Here is a 22,713-nt window from a genome sequence, read left to right as displayed (position 1 = left end):
AGGCAAAGCTTCAAATAATGACATCTGCATATGGCCAAGAACTCCCTGTGATCCAAAACTCAGGCTTCAGGCTGGTTTCTGGGAGTTTTTTCTACTGTTTAAGCCGCATGACATCAGCAGCAGCGAATCTCCCAAATATGGTCATCTTTGTCTCAAACCTCTTTCCAAAAGCAGAGAAGGCACCCGAAATAAAACTGAAGACTGCAATGCTACTAATAAGATATTTTACTTTCACCACATTTAAGACTTTTCAGGGGATCAGTGGAAATTTCACAACACCCCTACCCCCCCCAAAAACCACACCAAAGTGGTTTTAATTAAATCTTGTGGTTTCCAAAAATAAATTCAAACAAAGCACCAAAAATAAAAGAAACCGTTAGAACTGTGTGCATCAAAGAATAACACACACACAAAAAAAAATCAGATCACAACTCCCTTATTGTTCCCACTGTAACAGTGATAGGTTGAAACAAGGCGGTGACACTGGCAAACATTCCATCTTGGCATTGACTGGCTGTGCAAAGGAAACCAAAATGAGCATATCGTTTATTAGCGCTCATACCAGAAATTCACACGCGCCTCAGCTGATCTGATAACGTGCGGACAGCGACAGGTTCGCTGGCATCAGAATGGGTGTCCACATCTTACTTCCCTGTTCCAAACTTGTGGAATACATTACTCTTTCTAGCAAAAAAAAAACAAATGCCAGATTCCTGAAATTCCATCCGTACCTTCTTAACTCAGTAGCAACCTGTCCAGAGTCCAATCCAGGCCTATTAAACCACAAAAGCAGCCCAATCCACTTAAAGAGCCTTAGTTTTTCTTGCCTTAGCATAAAAAACAAATACACTGATTTTCACTAGCAGGTGAGACGTCAGCTGAGTGAGCGAGCACACAGTGCTGAAAGAATGTGGCCATATGTTGCTCAGACCACCTCTTAATGTGGTCCGAGTGATCAGACCTCAACAGGTCAGGCTGGAGAGTTTGCAGGAGGCAAACGTGCATGTCTGATATACCTTTTCAGTCTGTGGTGCAGCAACTTTTTCCACTTCTGAAATGAGGCTTTAATGCAAATATTGCGTAAAATTTCACAACATGCAAAACACTCATTTATTGCATTGAGGTTTTCTGCTGATACCAGGCTCACGAAACCCTTATACATTGTCAGTACCACCAAAGAGTAATTTGCAACAAAAGCATCTGCTTTTGCACCTCCCAAAAAAGTATGTTTCTTATAGTAGCACTGAAAAGAAGAAATTGCACTCTCATCGTAAAGTTTTAACAACAACAACAATGGATGCTCTATAACTAATATTAAGATGCACATTTACCAATGACTGGTGCTATAAGAGAAATGTGGTACTTGAAAGTCTGGGCTGCTGTTCCCTTTTGGTGCCATCTTTCAGCCTTCCTTCCAACATCTTTTCCTTTTTGAAATTCTAATTCCACGTTATGACAGGATGGAGCAGGGTTAGCGCAGGGAGAACACCAAAATAGCATCATCTGATCTTTCTTTCATAAACCTTTCCACTCCTGCAGCAACACACTGGGACAGACTTTGGCAGCGGAAGAAACGCGAAAAAATAAAGCAGTCAGCTTAAGTATTTAGTCACAGTCCTGGGCCGTTGAGCTCCTCGGTAAAACACGGGTTACACCAAAAAGGATCCGATATTAAGAAGAAAACCCCCCATCCTACATCGTTAGTTTCCTCCTCTTCCATCTCTTATCAACACTGCATCACGTCTGGGATCACACATTCGCACTACTATTGCCAACACTATAAATACACACCATGAACGCACAACTACATTATTCAGTTTGGGAATTCACTAGCATCTGCCATGTGACTGGCAGCTATATTTAGCTTCCAGGGTCTATGTGGGCTGCAGCAAAATCATCGCTTGTTCAGAAGGAAAAATGCATTTTTAACCACTTTGCTTCTCACCTCTAATGAGACGCAGAGGTTGCGTGGGGTAACAACAAAAAATACTTCCTCACCACACCAGACATTTGATGTAATAGTTACTGAAAATACTGGCAGCTAGCCTCTTGGTTTGAGGCAGGTGCTTTTTTTTTCCTGCTCTGTTCCATTTTTAGTGGTGTAAATATGCCAGCTCAGTGGGATCCAAGCTGTGAAAGCCTGAGCTAATGAGCTGTCTGTCAGTGGACAGGACAGATACAGAGAGAAACAAGAGACGAGATGGAAAAGAAGTTGGAAGACAGAACCCACAAAAGGGGACATTCATAGTAATTTATTGCTTCACCATATGGTTATATTGGCTGAGTAAACAAAAGATGTATATGTCATCAAAAACAGAGCGGATTTCAACTGAATGAAAACTACAGTAAGATGAGCCAATAGTAGTAGTAGTAAAGTACAGTAACAACTCTGCCCTACATGTAAGGTAGCTGAAAAATGGGCATCTGTTTGTCAGATTTTAATCATTTAGCGTAATCACAGGGAGCTCTCCAAGGACAAATCTTCAGAAGTCATGATATGATCTCTCAGTTACTATTACTTTCAGTTTAAACCAGAGATTAAATACTGGATAAGGACACTCAAGTCACACCTACATTGTTTCCTCCGAACCGTAACGGAAACCTTTTCATTCTCTCACTTTTTTAAGCAGCACGATTACACACCATGTCAACACAGAAGGCGTGGCAGGAGGAGCGCGTTAGCTGAGCAGCAGCCTCGGAGCCCCAGTCAGTGTCTACACAGGAGGCGATCGGGCTCCTGTTGAGCTGTAGGTCAAATTAAAACATCCAAAGCAACAAAGATTACAGAAAGACAGCCCTGTTCAGCTAATGTCCAAATATTATATTAGGACATAATATTGGATTTTTTCACTAAAACACTGATAAAAGTGGACTGCTGCTGTTATTTCTTTTTAGGAAAGACAAACTTAACTATTCTTTATTGAGAGGCAGGCTTGACCCTGAAACTGCATGCTCATTGGCTAACGACTAGTGATGCCATTGAGTGTGCAGTTTTGTACTGCAGACAATCCTCCATCTTGAAACACGTTGAGTTGTCCACCAAATGGGAAATGATACGACCACCCCGACCTCCCCAAATGGTTGCCAGTGGTTCCTGGAGGTTTCTGGCTGTTGGGTGCAAAGACGTTGCTGCTCCAATAGCCTCCTAAAGACCTCCACAGCTGCCTGTAATTTATAATGTTAGCCCAGAAGTAGATTAAATTTTTAAAAGTGTGACGCAAACCGTAAATTCATATAGATTGTCTTCAAAGTTAAAGCTGTTTGTGCCTATATTGTGGTTGTGAAAATTGCTCAACAACTGCATTTTTGTGATATTATGTAGCACTCTTCATGTCTAATGCATATTTGGGCAGAACTACTGAAATAGAAGCTCAAACCATGTTTTATACTGGCTTACTTACCCAAGCGTAGCATTTATTTTGGTTTATCAAATGGCCAAAAATAAAGGGAAAAAAATTCAGTGCTTAACCCATTTAATCCCAAATTTTTCCCTGCAAAATAAGTGCATGTATTTTATTCCTTAGACTTCCCCTACACATAATTTGTTTTAATGTCATAAGGGGTTAAAATGGCAACAATTGGGATCGATCATGTCTACACGTGCAGTTATCCTCCAAAAGTATATTCTGAGCCAGAAAAAAAACCCTGAGTTATGTTCTGGAAATAGTTTGCTGCTGTTATTTTTTCTTTTACCCAACAGGGAGTAAAAGTCTGCCCTCTGAAAAAATTAAAAACCAGGGCTGTGAGAGGTCACAGTAGAGCTGGGCGATATGAGATTTTTTCATATCACGATATGTTTTTTTCGTTTCAGGCGATAACGATATCTATCACGATATAAGCCAAATAACTATATTTGTAAGATTTAAATGTGCCGTTGCTCACAAGTAAAATGTGAAATAATCAGCAGCTTGTTTTGATTTAAATATTTATTTCCCATAATAAGTTCAACAGGGTAGATGTACTTAAGGAACATGAGACTTTTTCAGATAAATAAAGGCAAATATTGCAAACTACACAAAAGGCAGCCGCTAAAGCGTTTAAGTTTCAAAATAGAACAAACGAAACAGACTAAATTGTCAATTCCACTTAGAAACAAAATATTAATTGTAAAAATAAATCTTAGTTTGTTTTACAGAATAACAGAGAAAACTGACTAACTTTTGTCAATATCAAATAAACTGAGAACTAAAAGGAAATTCTCAATCTCTCCTTGTTGTATAGCTGAGCTTTTCAAACAGTTTTAACAGTTACTTTAGTCTGACAAAAGCCGAATGACGAATTAGCGCTTCCAGTCAGAGACTGAGGCTACGTCCACACGTACACGGGTATTTTTGAAAACGGAGATTTTCCGTTTTCGTTTTAAAAAATAATCCCGTCCACACATAAAGGCAGAAATGAAGGAAAACGCTGCTATGAACATGCCAAAGCAGCAGGTGGCGCTAGATTCCTAACCGTGCAGAAATGTTGGCCAATCAGAAGTCTAGAAGCCTCAGTGGGAAAAAGTAAACAAAGCTGGGGCATAGAAGCAGAACCGAGTCGTATGTGTGGAGGGACAGTAACTGTGTGTATATGTAAGCATTTAAACACTGCAGAGAGTAGAATTAACAGTATTGTAGAAATTCATTTCACCGAAACAATAACGTGGCGCACAGTGTGACGCATGCTCCAGTTTATTGTATTTCCAGACTTGCTTTCGGCACAATTTACAGTGCACGTTTTTTGTCAGACTTGAAATAGCCGAAATACCTTCACACTACGGAATTTCTATGGCTCTTCCGTTCGACAATCTCTCCGGCATTGGAACCATCATCTGTTTTCTCTTCGGTCACGCTCGGTTGATTTTTCTAGTCGGCACACTCATTTCCTCCATTACCCGGGCGGTACGGTGGCTGGCTGCTTCCCAAACAAACACACGTGCGGCTTGGCACTTGTGCTGTACGTAACAAGTCACGCGACGTGACGCTGCGGCTGTGATTGGTTCGGCTCTGCGCTACTTAGTTTGGATTGGCTGACCTTTTTTTTATTTTTTTTATTTTTTATTTTAAGAGGACAAGAGCGGCGAGGTCTATCGCGATAGCTTAATTTCTCTATCGAGTAAAAGTTATATCGCGATACATATCGTTATCGTTCTATCGCCCAGCTCTAGGTCACAGCGGGATAATTTGATGGCAACAAAGTCTGGCCAGCACAGTGTCCCCCTTTAACAGACAGAGACTAAACACTCCAGGGTTTTCTGAACATGATTACCCAATGATAATTGAGCTCAGCTCCGGCACTTAACTAATTCTAACCAATCATCAACCCTTTCAGACACAATGGCACCTATTTCTAAGGTGCAAAGAGAAAAGCATAAAGTGTGAATTGGTCCAAACTAGTGCAGCTACAGCATCTTCTACAGTTTGACTTGTTCCACCTGAATTAGAAAACCAATTACCAATTAGTTCATTTATTTTCCCCCTTTATCCTGTCTTCACCAAGCTTACACTTCAGTGGGATCATTAATCTCCATCTGTGCTTAATTATGCAAAACAGGGTGGCTCAGGAATCCAGCAGGACCCATGGGACACCTACTGTGTTTTCACACTGTGGCTTCAGGAAGGGAAGAGTTTATAAAAACCTAGCCCGAAGAGAACAGGTCCCGTATACGGTAATGATAGCTTCCTTTTCTGGTAGTAGTTTAATATGCTCAAGTTCAACATGTATCAATATATGGTTGAGATAAATTAAGAAAATTTGTTACACAGGAAGCCAGCATTTGAGCTGCAGTGGCAGAAACCTCAATACGGCTCTTTACTTTACTGCTTTACGATGCTAATGAAAAAAATACCTGACTGAAACAGACACGGGACAGGGATCAGCACGGGACTGAATGGACATAAATAATAAGAAGAAAGACTTCAGAGTCCTGTTGTATGTGATGCTGGGGTCAATTCACAACAAAAGTCAAAGGGCAAACAGACCACGGGGGGAGGGATGCTTCCTTAGAGCCACAAAAGCGAGCGTGTGAGAAAACAAAAGACAGATGAAGGGTAAACCTTGATGGTCGTTTTAAACACAGGACAAACCAGTGTTTGCTCCCATAATTGGATTCACTGAGCATGGTTCACAAGGCCGACAGCGAATGGCTTGAGCTCGAGGACGATTCTGTAATGCTTATCAAACAATAACTGATAACTACAGTTATCGCATCAGCTTAATTACACACCGAGGCTGACCAAGAAAACACTGGTTTTAATCGCATGGACCACGAGAATGGGTTTAAACTGCGAGACCCAAATGAATACTGTTAGATGCTTTGAAAAAAAGCCAAACACTTTTAAGTTCCTGTTCGATGTAAAATGTCAAGATCAAAATGATTCAAATTCATTTGAAGTCTTGGCAATGGGACTGCGGCTGTAGGCAGGTGTTTCGAGCTGTTTTCACACATGCACTGCAGACAGCACAGAGGTGCACACAAGGACTGAAATATTACCTGCAGTCGGAGTGGATCATAGTAGATATTCAGCCTGCCGGCTCCCCAAGTAAAAAATGTGAAGTCACATTGTACCAATATGCGAATAATACAGGTACAGCAAATAGTACAGCATTCACCGCTAGCGAGCGGGCTATAGCACTGCATCCTGCACCCCTACTCGGGCAACTTCCTCGCCTAAACCGCACAGAGCATTTCCAGTACTGCGAGCATGGCTGAAGTGGACCGTTTCCTTCTGTGATGCATGTGAGAAAGACTGCACTGGCCAAAAGTTGATGTCTGAAAATGACTGATGACCATATAACATAATGTTAGCAGCATTACAGCAACACCGGTTTGTTTACAATAAAAATTAGGCTTATAGCAGGTACTGCTTTATACTGTTTTTTGTGTTTCTATTATTTAGCCCCACTTTTTTCTCGCGCGAACTGCCTGTAAGTGTCAGAAACCATTTTTCTAGTTCAGGACATGATTTCCCTCCTTTTTTAAAAAATATGTGTATGTCTATATATATGTGCCCGTCAAGCCCTTTTGAACCATCACATGTGATTGGGCCATAGGAACAAACTGATCTGAATCGATGACAGAATATAAATTTTTAGGTGTGTTTGTCTTTATGTACAAGAACATAAAACATTGAGGTTTCTAGGGTGCACATTTGTCTTAACGGCAATAATAACAATATAACAGTAATAATAACGATAATGATGATAATAGTAACTACACATATATGGGTTTTTGCCTTGATCATCTCCACTGTGCACTAGACAGAAAGACTAATAAAATAATGCGACATAGGCTTCCTTCCATATGGTTCCCCACAGGCGTAATAGGACGTGATCTAACAGCTGCCATCAGCTCACCTTACTGAGCAAATCTTGTCAACTATCCACGGTCATCTAGTTCTTATTTTTAAGCCTTTCACCTATAATTTTAGTCTACCAAAAGAAAAGAAAAACAATCAGCGTATCAACCAATACTTGCAGATTAGCTCTACGTGCTAAAATCACACCACAACTGCATGTTACATCTGTTAGTGATGGGTTTATATTTGTAATGTTTGCAACATTACAGTAGCAGTGCAAGGTCGAAAAAGAATATCTGCCATTTCAAGACAAGACTCAGTTAGATGATATCGTACTATACATGCATATTCTGAAGGCCTGACACAGTTTATATTGCATCTTGGCGAATTAGTGTCAGGCTGCATTTCCTAGCGCGCAATTTAAAACAGACTAAAAGTGGAAACGGTATTAAAAGCAGTTAACAAAGACTTCATTCAGCCCACATATTCATCATAAGGATGCAAACACATCAGAGACTAGATTGCCTTATGCATGACCTGCACACCCACTCAAAGCAGGAAACATGGATATTACATTTCAATTCAGAGTTTAGTAAGGAAAAAAAGCCAGAAAAATAGCACAGGACACCCAAAGCTTGGTGCTTGTGAGTGGTGGCAGGCTATTTATAGGCTTACTCCAGTCAGAGAGATAACTCTTTCCTTATGTTGTGGATCGGCACTTCACAAGAGTGAGAGAAGAAGAGGGGGTACTCAGTGCTGACACAACACTGAAAGTGACAGAAAAGTGTTTGCCCCTCAACTTGGTGCCAGCAGGTACCAGACTACTTTCGTAGACCAAGTGAAAGATAATTACATAATAATGACAAAACAGATGTCATTCAACAACTTCAACTGGCACGCCTAATAAGGCCTGACACACCTATTTTAGACATAAGACGTCTCTGCTGTCTTGACATGTGCATGTGGCACTGTCAAGAGTGGATATCTGAATGCTGCCTGCTCTCCTAACATCTCTGTTATTCATAACACTGGCTGCAGGACACATTTGACATGAATGGAGAAAAGGAGCAAAACATCAGTTGCTGCTGCACTTGTTTTTTTAAAAGCTGAATAACGACTATTTTATACACTCTGTATCACATCAACTAAAAAATAATAATAAAAAATACAGTTCTGATACAGACAGGATGCATGTTTGGTTTTTACTGACTGTGATGCACACAGACTGCTTCACATCAGCCTAGAGGGTGAGTCTTCAAATAGTAAACAGCTACTGCATCCCTGATTAGCTCAAGTTACAGTCAGTGGCAATACTACAGTAATAACAAGCTACGGGTTATCTTCCCGCCGCCGTGCATACACAGCAGGCAAGAAACCAACCCAAGAAACATGAGAGAAAAAGTGGGTCACTGCATATGTTGAACACGTAACCCGTAAAGACAGACGGGTGTACGGTGTGTTTTTAAGGTTGTCAGAGGGCCCCCGGTATAACGGTACAGTAGCTGTTTAAGCTACCGCACGCGACTTGACACATACACGAGTCGTGACCAGCTTTGATATTATTTAGCATGATAAAAGACACGGAGTTGACCGTGTGGCGGGAGAAATAACGAAGCTAGAACTAAGCATTGGCGTGAAGAGACAGCATTGACAGACTGTGTTTATCAATGGGGAAACTCACATCCTCGAACAGGGATCCAACGTTGGCTGTCACCAGCAGTATTCCTGTGCCTTGCGCTGCTGTCAGCTTCCCTGCCATAATTCTCTCTCTCTTATTTCTCTCTCTCTCTCTCAGGTGGGTTGTGGACTTGTATAGCGGACTTTAAAGGTAAGAACCTTTAAAAAACAACAACAACAACAACGTGAAGAAGAGGCCCGTGAATGTCTCACGAAACTGGTTAAAACACTGCGAATTTGCGACTGGAGCCCGGGTTGAGGTTGCTTGGCTGGAGCATATTTTTCAGCAGTGGCCGTACATCTACTAGGAGTTGCTTTGCAGTAGAAGGTCCGTTGGTGGTGGTGGCGGCGGTGGCGGTTTAGCGTGCTGTTTCTCGCGCTACTTTTTCACGTTCAGAGCCATCGTAAAAGTTTCGGTTTTAATCCACGGCGAGTGCAGGAGGGCTCTGGTTCATTCCAGCGACGAGTGTTTCCCTGGCTTTTGTGCAGTGTAAAAGTCTCCCTCCTAAGGCAGGACGCTTTGCCAGGACCATTGCCTTCACTGTTTAGAGAGGATAGGCTGGAGTCCTTCAGTGCTCTGACGTCACCTTACCAATGAAAACACGGCGCGTTTTAAAGGGCCAGCGCACAGAAAACACTACCGCTCTGCCTTCTAACGTCACTGCACCCATTATCGGACCAAACTGGTCTATCTCTGAGCGACTGTTTGTCTTTCTGACTTTGTCCTGATATGCTTTTTGTATAATTTACTGCAATTTAGAAAAACTCCCTTTTTGTTTTGTTTCTTTTTTTAACCATTGTTGTTCCTTACATCTCTGTCAAAAGGAAATTTATGCGTAGTTCAGGATGATTGCAGTCAGATGTTACATCACTCTTTCTCTGCAACTTGTTGCAGTTCATTGGAAACAAAATTAACAAAATATATTACAATGGAAATATTTACAATGGAAATAGCCATATTCTGTTAATTTAAAAAAAGAAAATTGGTTTCCCATGAAGTGCAGCATGTTGCAGAGACATGCCCAACCATAGGCAAGGCAAGTTTATTTATATAGCACAGTTCAACAACAAGGTGATTCAAAGTGCTTTACAGAGACATTAAAAAACAAAAACAATAAAAAAGCATGATTTAAAATTGATTTAAAAAAACAGTAGATAAAATCAGAACACTAGATAAAATCAGTAGTTAAAATATAAGTTTTGAAATTTAAGCTTAAAAGTGTGGATTTGGTGCTTTATTCAAATACAGCTGAGAATAGGGGAGTCTTCAACCTGGATTTAAATAAACTGAGTGTTTCAGCTCACCTGAGGCTTTCTGGGAGTTTGTTCCAGATATATGGCGCATAAAAGCTGAATGCAGCTTCTCCGTGTCTGGTTCTGACTGGGAACTGATAAAAAACGGATCCAGATGACCTGAGGGATCTGGAAGGTTCGTACTGGGTCAGGAGGTCATTGATGTATTTTGGTCCTAAACCATTCAGAGCTTTATAGACCAGCATCAGAACTTTAAAGTCTATCCTCTGACGGACAGGCAGCCAGTATAAAGACCTCAGAGCTGGACTGATGTGGTCCACTTTTTTGGTCTTAGTGAGGACTCGAGCAGCACAGTTCTGAATGAGCTGTAGCTGTCTGACTGATTTTTTAGGTAGACCTGTAAAGATGCTGTTACACTAATCAAGCCTACTAAAGATGAATGCATAGACTAGTTTTTCCAGGTCCTGTTGAGACATCAGAACTTTTATCCTTGAAATATTCTTGAGTCTTAATGAGTTTTTCTAAGTTTAGGTCTGCATCCATCACTACACCCAAATTTCTCACCTGGTTTGTGGTTTTTAGATGTAATCGTTTTTCTTTGGGACCAAAGACTATTACTTCAGTTTTGTTTTTGTTTAGCTGGAGAAAATTGTGGCACAACCAGTCATTAATTTCCTCAATGCATTTACCAAGAGCCTGTACAGGGCCTCGGTCTCCTGGTGACATTGTGATATATATTTGTGTGTCATCTGCATAGCTATGATAGTTTATTTTGTTGTTCTTTATAATCTGTGAAAGTGGGAGCATGTAAATGTTAAACAGAAGGGGTCCCAAGATGGAACCTTGGGGAACTCCACATGTGATACTTGTCTGCTCAGATGTGAAGTTACGTATTGATACAAAGTATTTCCTGTTTTCTAAGTATGTTTTGAACCAGTTTAGTACAGTTCCTGAAAGACCTTCCCAGTTCTCCAGTCGTTTGAGTAATATGTTGTGGTCAACTGTATCAAATGCTGCACTGAGATCCAGCAAAACTAAGACTGACATTTTTCCACTGTCTGTATTCAGACATATGTCATTAAACACTTTGGTCAGAGCGGTTTCAGTGCTGTGGTTCTGTCTAAAACCTGACTGGAAGGCAGCAGTTATTCTGTTTTAAGACGTAACTGAGCTGTTGAGAAACTGCTTTTTCAATGATCTTACCATACAGCTCCCTGACTGGTGATGTAACATTTGACTCCAATCATCCTGAACTAGGCATGCATTTCCTTTTTGGCAGAGAGGATGAGGAAGGTTCAGGCATGTCAGGCTACTCTCAAACCACAAACCAGGTGTAACTAACATGTAACTAACAGATCCATTAACATGCAGTATATTGTTGGAATTTTCATTGCTACTTCTAATCTGCAGAGTTATTTTTTTAGTTGCTATATCATAATATCATTAAAAAAAACTTTATTGGCACATTTGCAAACATATAGCCTACTTAGTTCATCACAGTTTCACAGGCTAGAGTTGCACTGGTTCATGAGGCCAGTCAAGCCTGTTTGAAACAGCTGCTGGCAGTTTACTCTCTAAAAAGAGTTTGCGATGCCTAATAAACTAAGAGTTGGACAACAAGAACACACAACCTGGCAATCTAACAGAATTAAAATTTTAACTGTTGGGTGGCAATAATATACTCATAGCTATAAATAAGTTTAAAGTAACTTTGAGAGATTTTTGGCCACTAGAGGGCAAAAACGCAAATTAAACCAAGTTACTGAACTCTTGACCATGTTTGTGCCGTGATGTCCTTTGGAGCATTTTTAATCAGATTATCTATGCTAATTTGATAACTAATCACTCCACCGTCTCATTTAAATATAGTCACTCTAAAAATTATGCTAAAATAATGCTATTCATTGCTAATATCAACATTTGTGGTTGTCTTCAACCTTAGCAGTGGCGATGTGCTGGTTGAGAGATGAGGTCTGGCAGGAGTCTCTCAGCTATGATGTTTGCAGATGACATAGTGATCTGTAGTGAGAGCATGGAGCAGGTGGAGGTATACAGTGGAGAGAAGACTAATGAAAATCATTAGAAGCAGCAACACATGTATATGAATGAGAAGAGGACAGGTGGAAAGGTGAAGTTGGAAGGAGTAGAAGTAGTGCAAGCGGATGAGTTTAAATACCTATATCTGTACAGGTATGTTTATACCTGTACCTAAAGAGAGCAGCTAAAAGAAGAAGGAGATGACAATGATGATGATGATTATCTTTGATCATAGGTCTCTAAGCTGAGCATATGGAGCATGGTTTCTTGTATAGTAAATGACTGAAAGCTGGTCTCGAAGCTGAAATCAAGACCATTAAAATGAATGATTTTAGTAAACAATCTAAATAACTGTTATTTGTAGTTTGCTTGACTGTAATTAAACATCCAACATTAAGTGTACTCTGCTCTGCTAGCAGCCACAGTCAGGCACCAAATTTTTTTCTAACCTGTCATGTTCTAACATGTTGTGTTACACAATTGAAACTATAATTACTCTTTCCATTGTGTGTGTGATCTTTCCACAAACAGAGACAACCCTTGCCAAATGCGGATACTCACTCTTTGATCTAAAGATTTCGTATTTGGGTTTTGGCAGAAAGAGTTTGGAAAATTTCACATTAACAGACTGCAGACCAGATCAGTGTGTATCACCCTTTTGCCAAGGGGTCCTAGACACACAGCCAAACCCACATATAACAGATTTTTGCGAATGAGAACAGTTTATATTAGTTTGCTTTTTTCCTCCCTGGAATCACAAAAAAAATGTTTGTTGACCACATATTGGGATTCATACAGCATTAGCTCTCCTGAAAAGTCACTTATGACTGCTACTTTGGGTTGAAAAGCACCCCCCAATTCAAGTCAGCAAAAGTCAAACAAAATTAGTGTAGATGACAGGGTCGTGCACGCGTGTTTGCATGCACCAGGCTGGCAGCTCAATTCATCATCCAAAATTGGAGACAGAGAAATTCTTTCTGTCACCTTTTAGCTTCTGAAACATCTGGCAGAAACACAGAAAGCAGACTCCTTTGCATCACTCACAGATCATCATGTATTAATTACACGCTTTCTTTTCACGCAGCATGATGTGATCTCCCCTGATGGGTTTGAGGGAGCCCAGGACCATAAATAGCCCACCCTACTCAAAGGTAGTTTGAGGTCAACAGCTTAGAGCAGGCACATGACATGCTGGATAACAGCTCAATGAGCTCCTGTTCTCTAAGAAGAAGTAGAGTAAGATCTAACCTCACTGAGTAAGCTAAAAAAAATCACATACAATGCTATGTTGCATCTGATTGCAATTACTGAGCATCTAGCTGTGCAGAGATAACACAAGGGAACTGGGGCAATCCTCAAATGATGAAAGGATGGCTCATAAGTTATTATGTTAACAGCATCAAGCTAGTGTGGCTGTGTGTTTGGGAAGGGGGACCGTGGTCACGGATCACTAATGGTCTTTAAAAGAGAGGAGAGAGGTTATTGCCAAAACGAGAGAGCTCACAGCTGTGTTTGGCATGGGAGAGTGCGTGGGTGTGTGTGTATGTGTGTGTGTCTCTGTCGTGTGTGTGCTTTTGCGATTCCCCTGTTGTCATTTACTTGCATGATTGTATGTTTATTTTTATGGAGTCTCGCCATGTTCTGTATTCGTGAACATGATATGCCACAAAATAACCATAATCAGTCATTCAGACACACAGAAGGATAATGATAACATTCAAAAGGAAGAAATTAGTACCAGTATTATTGTGTGTGTGCGTATTCTGAAGTGTGTGTGTGTGTGTGTGTGTGTGTGTGTGTGTGTGTGTGTGTGTGTGTGTTCACACGGCTTTAATTAAAAATAATGGCTCAGAGCACCCTTGAAAACAATCCGAACTTTTGCACAAAAATATAACCACACTACTGCAGACAGCTAAGTAGCATTTTGGGCATTTAAACTATGTCGACTGCTGGAACATTCACAGTCTGACTGGCTAATGTTTATCATAAAGTTCACATTTTTTCTCCAGTATGTGTTTAGAAGACGTAATGCTGGGCTTGGTTGACTGAAAGTTAATAGTTTTTTTATCAGGGGAAGCCTTAAAGAACACAAAGCTTTTTTTTAAAAAAAGTTAGTGGCTCCCTTAATAGGTAGAAAAAAAAGAAAAAAGGAGACAAACCAAGGTAGAAAGCTGTAGAACAAGAAAATTAAGTGAAAATCTTCCTACAAGCAGAGCTAAGCAGGTTTATTATGATATGACAAATTAGGCCAATGCTATAAGAAGCTTTTTGATTTTTGTGGAACTAGCAAATTACATTAGCCTGTGAGGTCACCACTGACATACTAGCCAGCCAGAACATGCTAGCATTGATGCATCACAATTATAGACAGATGGACATAGCTTTCAGGCTGGAAAAATAAATTCCAATGCAGAAGTGGCCACTTCTCTGGTTGGCGATAGCAGTAGTTCCAAAAAAAACGACCAATCCTATTGAGGTTTTGCAATCACATAACTGTTAATCACATAATGTTAACTTGTCTGCCATTTTTGACACGTTAAAGGGCTGGAGATTGGTCCACAACCATCTGGAAACCACTGAGGAAAGAAAGGAAAATGTGAGGAAAAAAAATGTGTATTTCCCAACAGGTTGGCAGAAACCTCCTTATAAGATAAGATAAGATAAGATAAGATAGAACTTTATTAATCCCTCGGGTGGGTTCCTCTGGGAAATTCGATTTCCAAAAAAGCACAGCACCGACAGAAGTTACAGAGTTATACACACACACATATATATAAATACAGAGACAATATAAATAAAATATACGAAGGGGATAAATAGAATAAATAGGAATAAAAATAAAAATACAAGTGAATTGCACATTTCAAGTATTGAGTCTATGATTGCTTTGATTGCTAACAGATTGCCAAAGTTGCCCATAGTAGCATCAAAGATGTTGACTTGCACTTTTTCATGTTTTGGTATAATGGTTAACAAGTAGTTGCAGCAACCACAGCAGTCTGCTAAGGAACAACACAAACACGTGAAGGTTTTTGATGCACCATCTTTGCGACTGATTTCACCCAGCAACACCAAAATCTCCAGCAACCATTCGCCAACCCTTTGGGACTTACATATTTTTCCCTAGTGAGTCGAGGAGTGTGCATGTGGCATCATTTGAGGAACCTCCACAGAGATATATGGGAAAATGGCTTCCTAACTTGACCTCGATGAACACTTTCCTGCTCAGTTTATGGTATCAGCCACGTATAATCCTCCTTGTTAAACGAGAATTATCCACGGTATGATCATCGGTAACAATTTGTGATTGTTAGCCAGTGAGTGAGCGGGTTTCACAGTCAGACCTAGCCCTTTTTGGCACATCCAGCTTTTTAAAACCAAGATGGTGACAAGTGGATGACATAACAGTAAGTACGTCCATGCTTTATACTGTTTATAGTTGAAAGGCTCCCCCCCCATAATTCCATTACACTAAGGATTCAGTTTTATTATTAAATTCAAGAGTAGCAAAAAAAAAAAAAACCAAAACCCTCAAAAGCTGGTAAGTGTTGCTACCTTCCTCATTCTAACTTCCAAAGTGTGGAAATATGAACGTCACTTTCATTTTAAATGCATGAAAGGACAAGAGTAAACAAAATACAAACTGTACTCAGGTCACAAACCAGCATCTGCTGTTGCTAACACACTGCACATGCAAAGAGCAGGCTCATTTTGTTCCCAGGAGCCGGAGAGATGTAAAGGCTGAGGGAAATCTCATACATTTGCAGAGTCAGACTTGTAGCACCAGAGGCTCCATTTCTACCAATAAATGTTTTTATAGTAGACTCACTGTAGCCACAACACTTAAATTTCTTTCTTTAGTGGGTTGTAAGGGACTAAATTATGTTGTGAAAAAAGTGACGGTACTTTCAGCTGCTCTCTTATTTCCCAAGGGATCATTACATTTTACACCAGATGGCCTTCCCACTGCAACCCTCCCATTTGTGTGGGCCTGGGACTGGCGCTTGGTTACGCTAGCTTGTGACTCCTTAAGTCTGGGTTTACATCTCCTCCCTGTATTTAATCAGGGATCTTTCACATGTAAGGGGAATATGTTAACCAGTAAGCCATGGAGCATCTTTCAGAAGACCGTCCCTTCAAAAGTATTTCTGCTAATACATGAAAGAGCCAGTTGTCATCATGCTCTATCGGACTATTTCTGCTAAAGTTTGCAGCAGTTTTCTCACAGCTAGTCAACAAGTAGAAATGGGCATAAAAATAACAGAACAAATATGTGTGGAGATCTGTGTGCACAAAGATAACAGCACAGGTAATGTGTTCCATGAGGGTCAGTAAATACTACACCACGTTAGCTCCAGGCAGGTTTACCCCAAGGGGAGAATGTAAGGAGGGGTTAATAAAAATTTGTGTGCGTGTGTTTTGCCCGTTGCTGATAAAGAAGTTCTACGCGCCGGCCAAAAGCCCCTCCTTCTGCGCTCTGGGTAATGGAAAAAATTATGTTGGAATTCCAGACTGCAAGCAAGTATGCGCACTTTGACCCTGAGCTCTCTGCGGCTTCAATTCACTTATCTAAAAATAGGCAAACCTGGAAATAATCAGTGTTTTTTTACATGTCTCTAAAGGAGCAGGGATTTGGCCTTGTAATAATGGATTAACACTCAATCAACATGACGTTTTGTCTCCAGTGGACTTTGAAAGCAGTCATGCACACTGTATGTATGTATCCCAAGAGAGTCTGCTTTGTGACTATGGGAATTTAGCATGAGAAAGCTGTTTCATTTGGTGGGTGGGTGGGTGGGGGTGGGGGGGGGGGTGTCTGTGTGGTGTTTTGTGCCAGAGACAGAGAGGGACGCAGAGATTGAGTGTGTATGCGGCGTTATCTCTGACTCATTCCTGGGACAGTTTATGTCTCTCTGATATATTTCCATATGATTTGCATAAAACATCTGACTACAGGGCTCTCAGGTTGTTTGAGCAAGCCTGTTATATGTTTCATTTACCGAACCATAATTTGTATTGACTGGGGATAAAGGTCATTTACATGTTATAACTAAGCCTGTAAGCTTTATGCAAAAGTATTTGAAAAACTCAAATGAGTGAAAAATTAAAAAACAAAACACTGAACACACTGCTGCCAACTTTTAAGAATATCTGTCACCAAATGTTTGATTGTACTCAATAATTGTAAGTACATTTATTGGGAGTAATGACATTTATTGGGGAGAGTTTGCAAAAATTAATATCCCTTCATCTGCTTTACAAGGAAGTTTGTTTTCTCATCAACTTCTCACATATTTTTTTGACTCTGTCCTTGGCCTCTAAGGTGTCCAGATGCTTGAACCACCTCAGCTGGCTCTTTCTGATGCGGAGAAGTAGTCGTTCTACTCTGATTGCCTTCAGAAGGACCAAACTCTTCACCCCGTTTCTACAGAAGAGCCCAGAGGAAGCTCATTTCTGCTGCTTACATTCTTTTGGTCCCTGTCCAGAACTTGTGGCCATAGATGAGCATATGAACGTGAAGTACTGTGCAGAATCCGTATGCCTTAAGAAATCCTTAACTAATAGGAAGAAATCCAGCAACCACATAGGACCCACGGCATGCACCTGATACTTAATGTACTTGGAGTTGGACCAACTTAATTAATGAATTAATGATGATTCAACTTATTTACTAGTTAATTTAACTGAGGTGATCCAACCCATGCAAATTACATTAGTCCAACAAAAATGCTGATAGAAAACCATTTATTAATCTTTTCCATGATTATTTGAAGTTCATATAAAGAGTTGATTTAAAGAGTTAAGTCTAACATAAATGTTTAATTTATAACAACTTTCACATAGTTGTCACTCCATCTCCTATCTTTATCAGGGTTATGGGGGGATGTCATGGGCTGAGAGGCAGGGTACACCTACACCTCTAAAGTCTGACCTAACCCCACTATCTGCCTTTGGACTGCAGAATTCAATTCAATTTTATTTATATAGCGCCAAGTCACAACAAAAGTCGCTTTATATTGTACAGTAGATCGTACAATAATAGATACAGAGAAAAACCCAACAATCATATGACCCCCTATGAGCAAGCACTTTGGCGACAGTGGGAAGGAAAAACTCCCTTTTAACAGGAAGAAACCTCCAGCAGAACCAGGCTCAGGGAGGGGCGGGGCCATCTGCTGTGATTGGTTGGGGTGAGAGAAGGAAGACAGGATAAAGACATGCTGTGGAAGAGAGACAGAGGTTAATAACAGATATGATTCAATGCAGAGAGGTCTGTTAATACATAGTGAGTGAGAAAGGTGACTGGAAAGGAAAAACTCAGCAGCCTACATCTATTGCAGCATAACTAAGGGAGGATTCAGGGTCACCTGGTCCAGAACTAACTATGTGCTTTAGCAAAAAGGAAAGTTTTAAGCCGAATCTTCTCCCGAATCCAAACTGAAGAAACAGAAGAAAGCTGGAGTACAAGGAGAGAACCCACTCAAACACAGGGAGAACATGCAAACTCCACACAGAAAGGCTGATGGTGCATCAGGTTGGGGCCTACTATGCATACTATTCATACTACCTGATGCTCAGGCCCTTCTTGCTGTCAGGTAACAGAGATAACCACCGCACCACGAGCTGATTTTCCTGTGGTTTGAAATCTCGTGTGATCTTGTGAATTTCACGTGTCCAGGCAACTAACCACTCTTATGGCATTTTATCACGTCATCTCAATAACAATAAATTGAGTTGTTGAATTTCATGCAGATCGTAGGTGATTTAATTAATTTAATTAAGTTAGACTCTTGTAAATGTAATAACCACCCAATTTATTTATTTTAATGCAATTGATCAGTTTATTGAAGCCTCATCAGAAATGGATAAAAAAAACACACACAATAGAATACTATCAGTCATGGACTGGCCTCCCCAGAGCCCAGACCCCAACATTACTGAAGCAGTGTGGGATCATCTTGACAGAGAATAGAAAAAAAGGAAGCCAAAATCCAAAGAAAAACTTTAAAAGTTCTTCAAGAAGCCTGTAGAACTATTCCTAAAGATTAAAAATATGAACAAGAAAGTGTATCTAAGAGAGTTCAGGTTATGTTGAAGAATATTAGTGACCATATAGCAGATGCTGGCTGAAGCTGAAAGATTGTTTTTGCCCTATTTACTCTAATTATACGTAGGTCTGCACATTTATGTCTAATTAATGTTTTTGCACATGTTTTTCCATTTTCCAAGTAAAACCAAGAATTAGTGGTTGCCTGAGACTTTTGAACACTACCGGGAAATCAAGAACTTCACTTTTACGCTCAGCTCTTCAACAAGGAACTGAAAAAAAAAAAAATCAAAACTAAAAATGTAACTCTATTACCTGAACCTCTTCTATTGAAAACACACTGAAACTCATCATAAAAATATACTTCATACTGTGCATACTACCTTTTTGATGTACTAAACAAAACATGGTTGTGAAATCCCTAGAATCCACGTTCCTTCCTCATCTGGAAATTCTCTGCTTTAATGGGCAGACGTAAGTATATGTTCTGTGTATTTTTTATTGTGTGTCATCATAGACAAAACAAACTATGAATTCCAACCTTTCCAGTTCATCTCACCTGGTTTGGCCACTTGACAAGCCAAAAGAGTTCCAGTTTAACATCAGGGTCAAACGGCAACTGATTATCTGTTATTCTAGGATAGTAAACAGTGTGTAAGCTGTACTTAAATAACAAATAATTTAACCACAGACAGGATATATAGGATCTTTTTTTGCTTTGCCTCTTGTATCCAGATCAATAAGAGTTTAAATCAGAGAGCAACAAGACTACACTGACTCCTCTTTGGTGTAGTCTGTGACTGGAGCAAAATAAATAAATGATGTTTTAATGGATTGCATTCACTACCTAACTTTGTCAGGCTGCTGTGTGGTGCTGGGTAGGTAAAGTAGAGGGAGTTTGTCAGACGTTTCAGTGTAAATAGCTGCGTGCTGCTGAAAATAAGTATTAAGGGCACAGAGAGAGGGAAAAAATACAGCAACAATGTAAAAACACTGATCAAAGCAGCTTTAAAATTGCAATAATTGATATTTCTAAAATGCACAATGGATTCAGTTACATGCATAATGAAAAAAGTTACCCAAGGAGACAAAAGACCCTACTGATGGATTCTATCATTTAACTCTTTGACAGTTATTATGTAGAAAAGAAAGTTTAGCATTTAATTGTATTGTGTCATCATGTTTTTGTTCCATACAGCTTTGCACCCTATCCCAATATGTACTAATTCATTAGGTGTGTAAGTATTAGGTTGCTAGTACTGGATTGGACCTCCTTTTGACTTTACAACTGCCTTAAATCTTTGTGATGTAGATTCAATAATGTGTTGGAAACATTCCTTAAGATTTTGCTCCATATTGATGTGATAGCATAATGTGACAGCACACATCCATGATGTCCATCTCCCACAGCAGCTTTATTTGATTGCTTTAGCAGAAATCTGGTGACTGTGGAGCTGTGAACTCATTGTCAGGTTCAAGAGACCAGTTTGGGATAACCTAAGTTTTGAGATATGGTGCATTAACTTGCTGGAAGCAGGTATAAAAAGATGAGTACAGCGTGGTCATATAGAGATAGACATGGTCAACAGTAATACACAGGTAGGCTGTGGTGTTTAAGTGATGCCTAGCCCTAGAAAGGGGCCCAAAGTGGTCGAAGAAAATATCCCTGACATCATCAAGACTCATCAAACCAGGCAACCACGTTTCAATCTTTTCATGTCCAATTTTGATGTGTCTGCGCGAGTTGTAGCCCGAGCAGTATGTGGTCTTCTGCTGCTGTAGGCCATGTGCTTAAAGGCTGGACATGTTGTGCATTATGAGATGCTCTTCTGCGTGGTTTGGCTGCTTATTTGAGTTATTGTTGTTATTTTCACCCAGAAAACTGCTGCTCATGGGATATTTTTTGATTATTCTCTGCAAACTCTAGAGATGTTTGTGTGGGAAAATCCCACCAGATCAGCAGTTCCTGAAATACTCACACCAGCCCATCTGTTACCAACAAACATGGCACGCTCAAAGTCACTTAAATCAGCATTCTGATACTCGTTTGAACTTCAGCAGCTTCTCTTGACCATCACTACATGACTTGATTTGCTTTGTAATGGGCTGATTGGAGATTTGCAATAACAAGAAGTTGAATAGGTATACCTAATGAAATGGCCAGTGAATGTTTACTGGGGAAAGTACATATAATTAAAATAGAAAACATGATATTAAGCAGATTCTTGGATCTTCCTCCCAGTTGTGTCAGAAAGGTCATCTGGCGTGAGAATCTGCCAAATCAAACATGCGGAGCTACCCGCTGTGGTGACCCCCTGTGAATAAGGGAGCATCTGAAAGCTTATATCATTTGTTTTATTTGTGTCCCCTCATTTCATCCTGTACATCCTCACTTGTAAAGCCAAGTGTGAGTAAGTGAATAGACTGAAATGTGGGGAAAACACGGCCACGTTCTGAACATAAGAACATACAGGGCAGAAAAGCTAGCTGGGGGTGGCTTCAAGTAACCCTCTCACATTATTTCAGTTGGGTCAGTACATAAAATTAGCTTTTTCAATTTATTTTTCTTCTGGTTTTTTTTATATCCTGCCTGGACTGTGCCCTGGCATATTTCTCCACCTCCTCTTGGCCAGAGTGGATCCCACTGCGAGGAAGCCTATTTTGGAGCTCCCAGTGGGTGCATTATAATATCGTCCCATACCAATTTATCTTCCCTAAGCAATTAATTTGGAGCATGTTATTCTGCTGGGACAAAGGTCAGTTATTTTCTGAAAGAGGCCTGAAAGATGGCCTAAATCATTTTTAGTTTAAAGCGGGACTGATTGATATACGTCTCCCTGCTCTGGCACATTGCTCTGGATTCTAAATATGTAGCTTCAAACTAGATAGATATATTCTGAAAAGATGCAGCTGTATTAGAAGGTTTGTAGCTACTTCAGGGCAGAAAAGCAGATAAAAAAAGAGTCCTGAGATATAAACTTTTTAGAGCTTTAAAATCGAAACATAATATTTCATATTAGCAGAGGTTCAAACTATTTGTGCTATTTGAAAGGTGCTGCTTGTAGCAATCAGTGAACATAGTGTAGTCTCCACTCTGCAGGACGTTTTTGTGTCCTTCATCCTGTTGTTTTGGTTTTGCTTCCTGTTTTATTTCTCTCTTTGTACTCATGACATCTGCATTTCATCTGCAGCAGTGGCAAAGTTTTGATTATCAAAGTGTACACTAACTGCAGAGAGTTAGAACAAGGACTCCACACTTAGAGCCAAAGGAACTCAAGGTGATGTAGCCTTACTGTGATTGGTCTAGACCCAAGTATAGGTTAAGTGGTCAAAACTATGGAAATATAGGGGTCCTCCATACAGCAGAGAAATGTCAGTCCACCCATTTCATTCTGTTTATCCAGTTCAGCATCATAAAGA

General features: G+C 40.1%; 1 protein-coding gene across 2 annotated transcripts in view; it reads right to left on the bottom strand.

Annotated features, from left to right (window-relative positions):
* The window catches only part of inpp5a (inositol polyphosphate-5-phosphatase A), a 167,914-nt gene extending 158,391 nt beyond the window's left edge, over nucleotides 1–9,523 (bottom strand). The window contains exons 1-2 of one of the 2 annotated variants that reach the window (XM_086258380.1): nucleotides 9,254–9,523; nucleotides 8,959–9,113 (exon numbers count right to left, since the gene is read on the bottom strand). In XM_086258380.1, coding sequence (XP_086114506.1) covers nucleotides 8,959–9,036 — 78 coding nt within the window. In that variant the 5' untranslated portion in view covers nucleotides 9,037–9,113; nucleotides 9,254–9,523. Of the gene's footprint in view, nucleotides 1–8,958 lie in introns of both variants that reach the window. The other variant, XM_086258379.1, reaches the window with a different exon arrangement.
* Nucleotides 9,524–22,713: the final 13,190 nt, after the last annotated feature.

This window comes from Aulonocara sp. 'chitande type north' Nkhata Bay, linkage group LG13 (genome assembly GCF_057382095.1).
Source record: "Aulonocara sp. 'chitande type north' Nkhata Bay isolate Kocher_YH1m ecotype deep benthic linkage group LG13, A_spYH_male_GT1.1, whole genome shotgun sequence".
Classification (NCBI taxonomy): Eukaryota; Metazoa; Chordata; class Actinopteri; order Cichliformes; family Cichlidae; genus Aulonocara; species Aulonocara sp. 'chitande type north' Nkhata Bay.
Note: the sequence above shows the minus strand (reverse complement) of the source record. Positions and strands in the feature narration are given on the sequence as shown.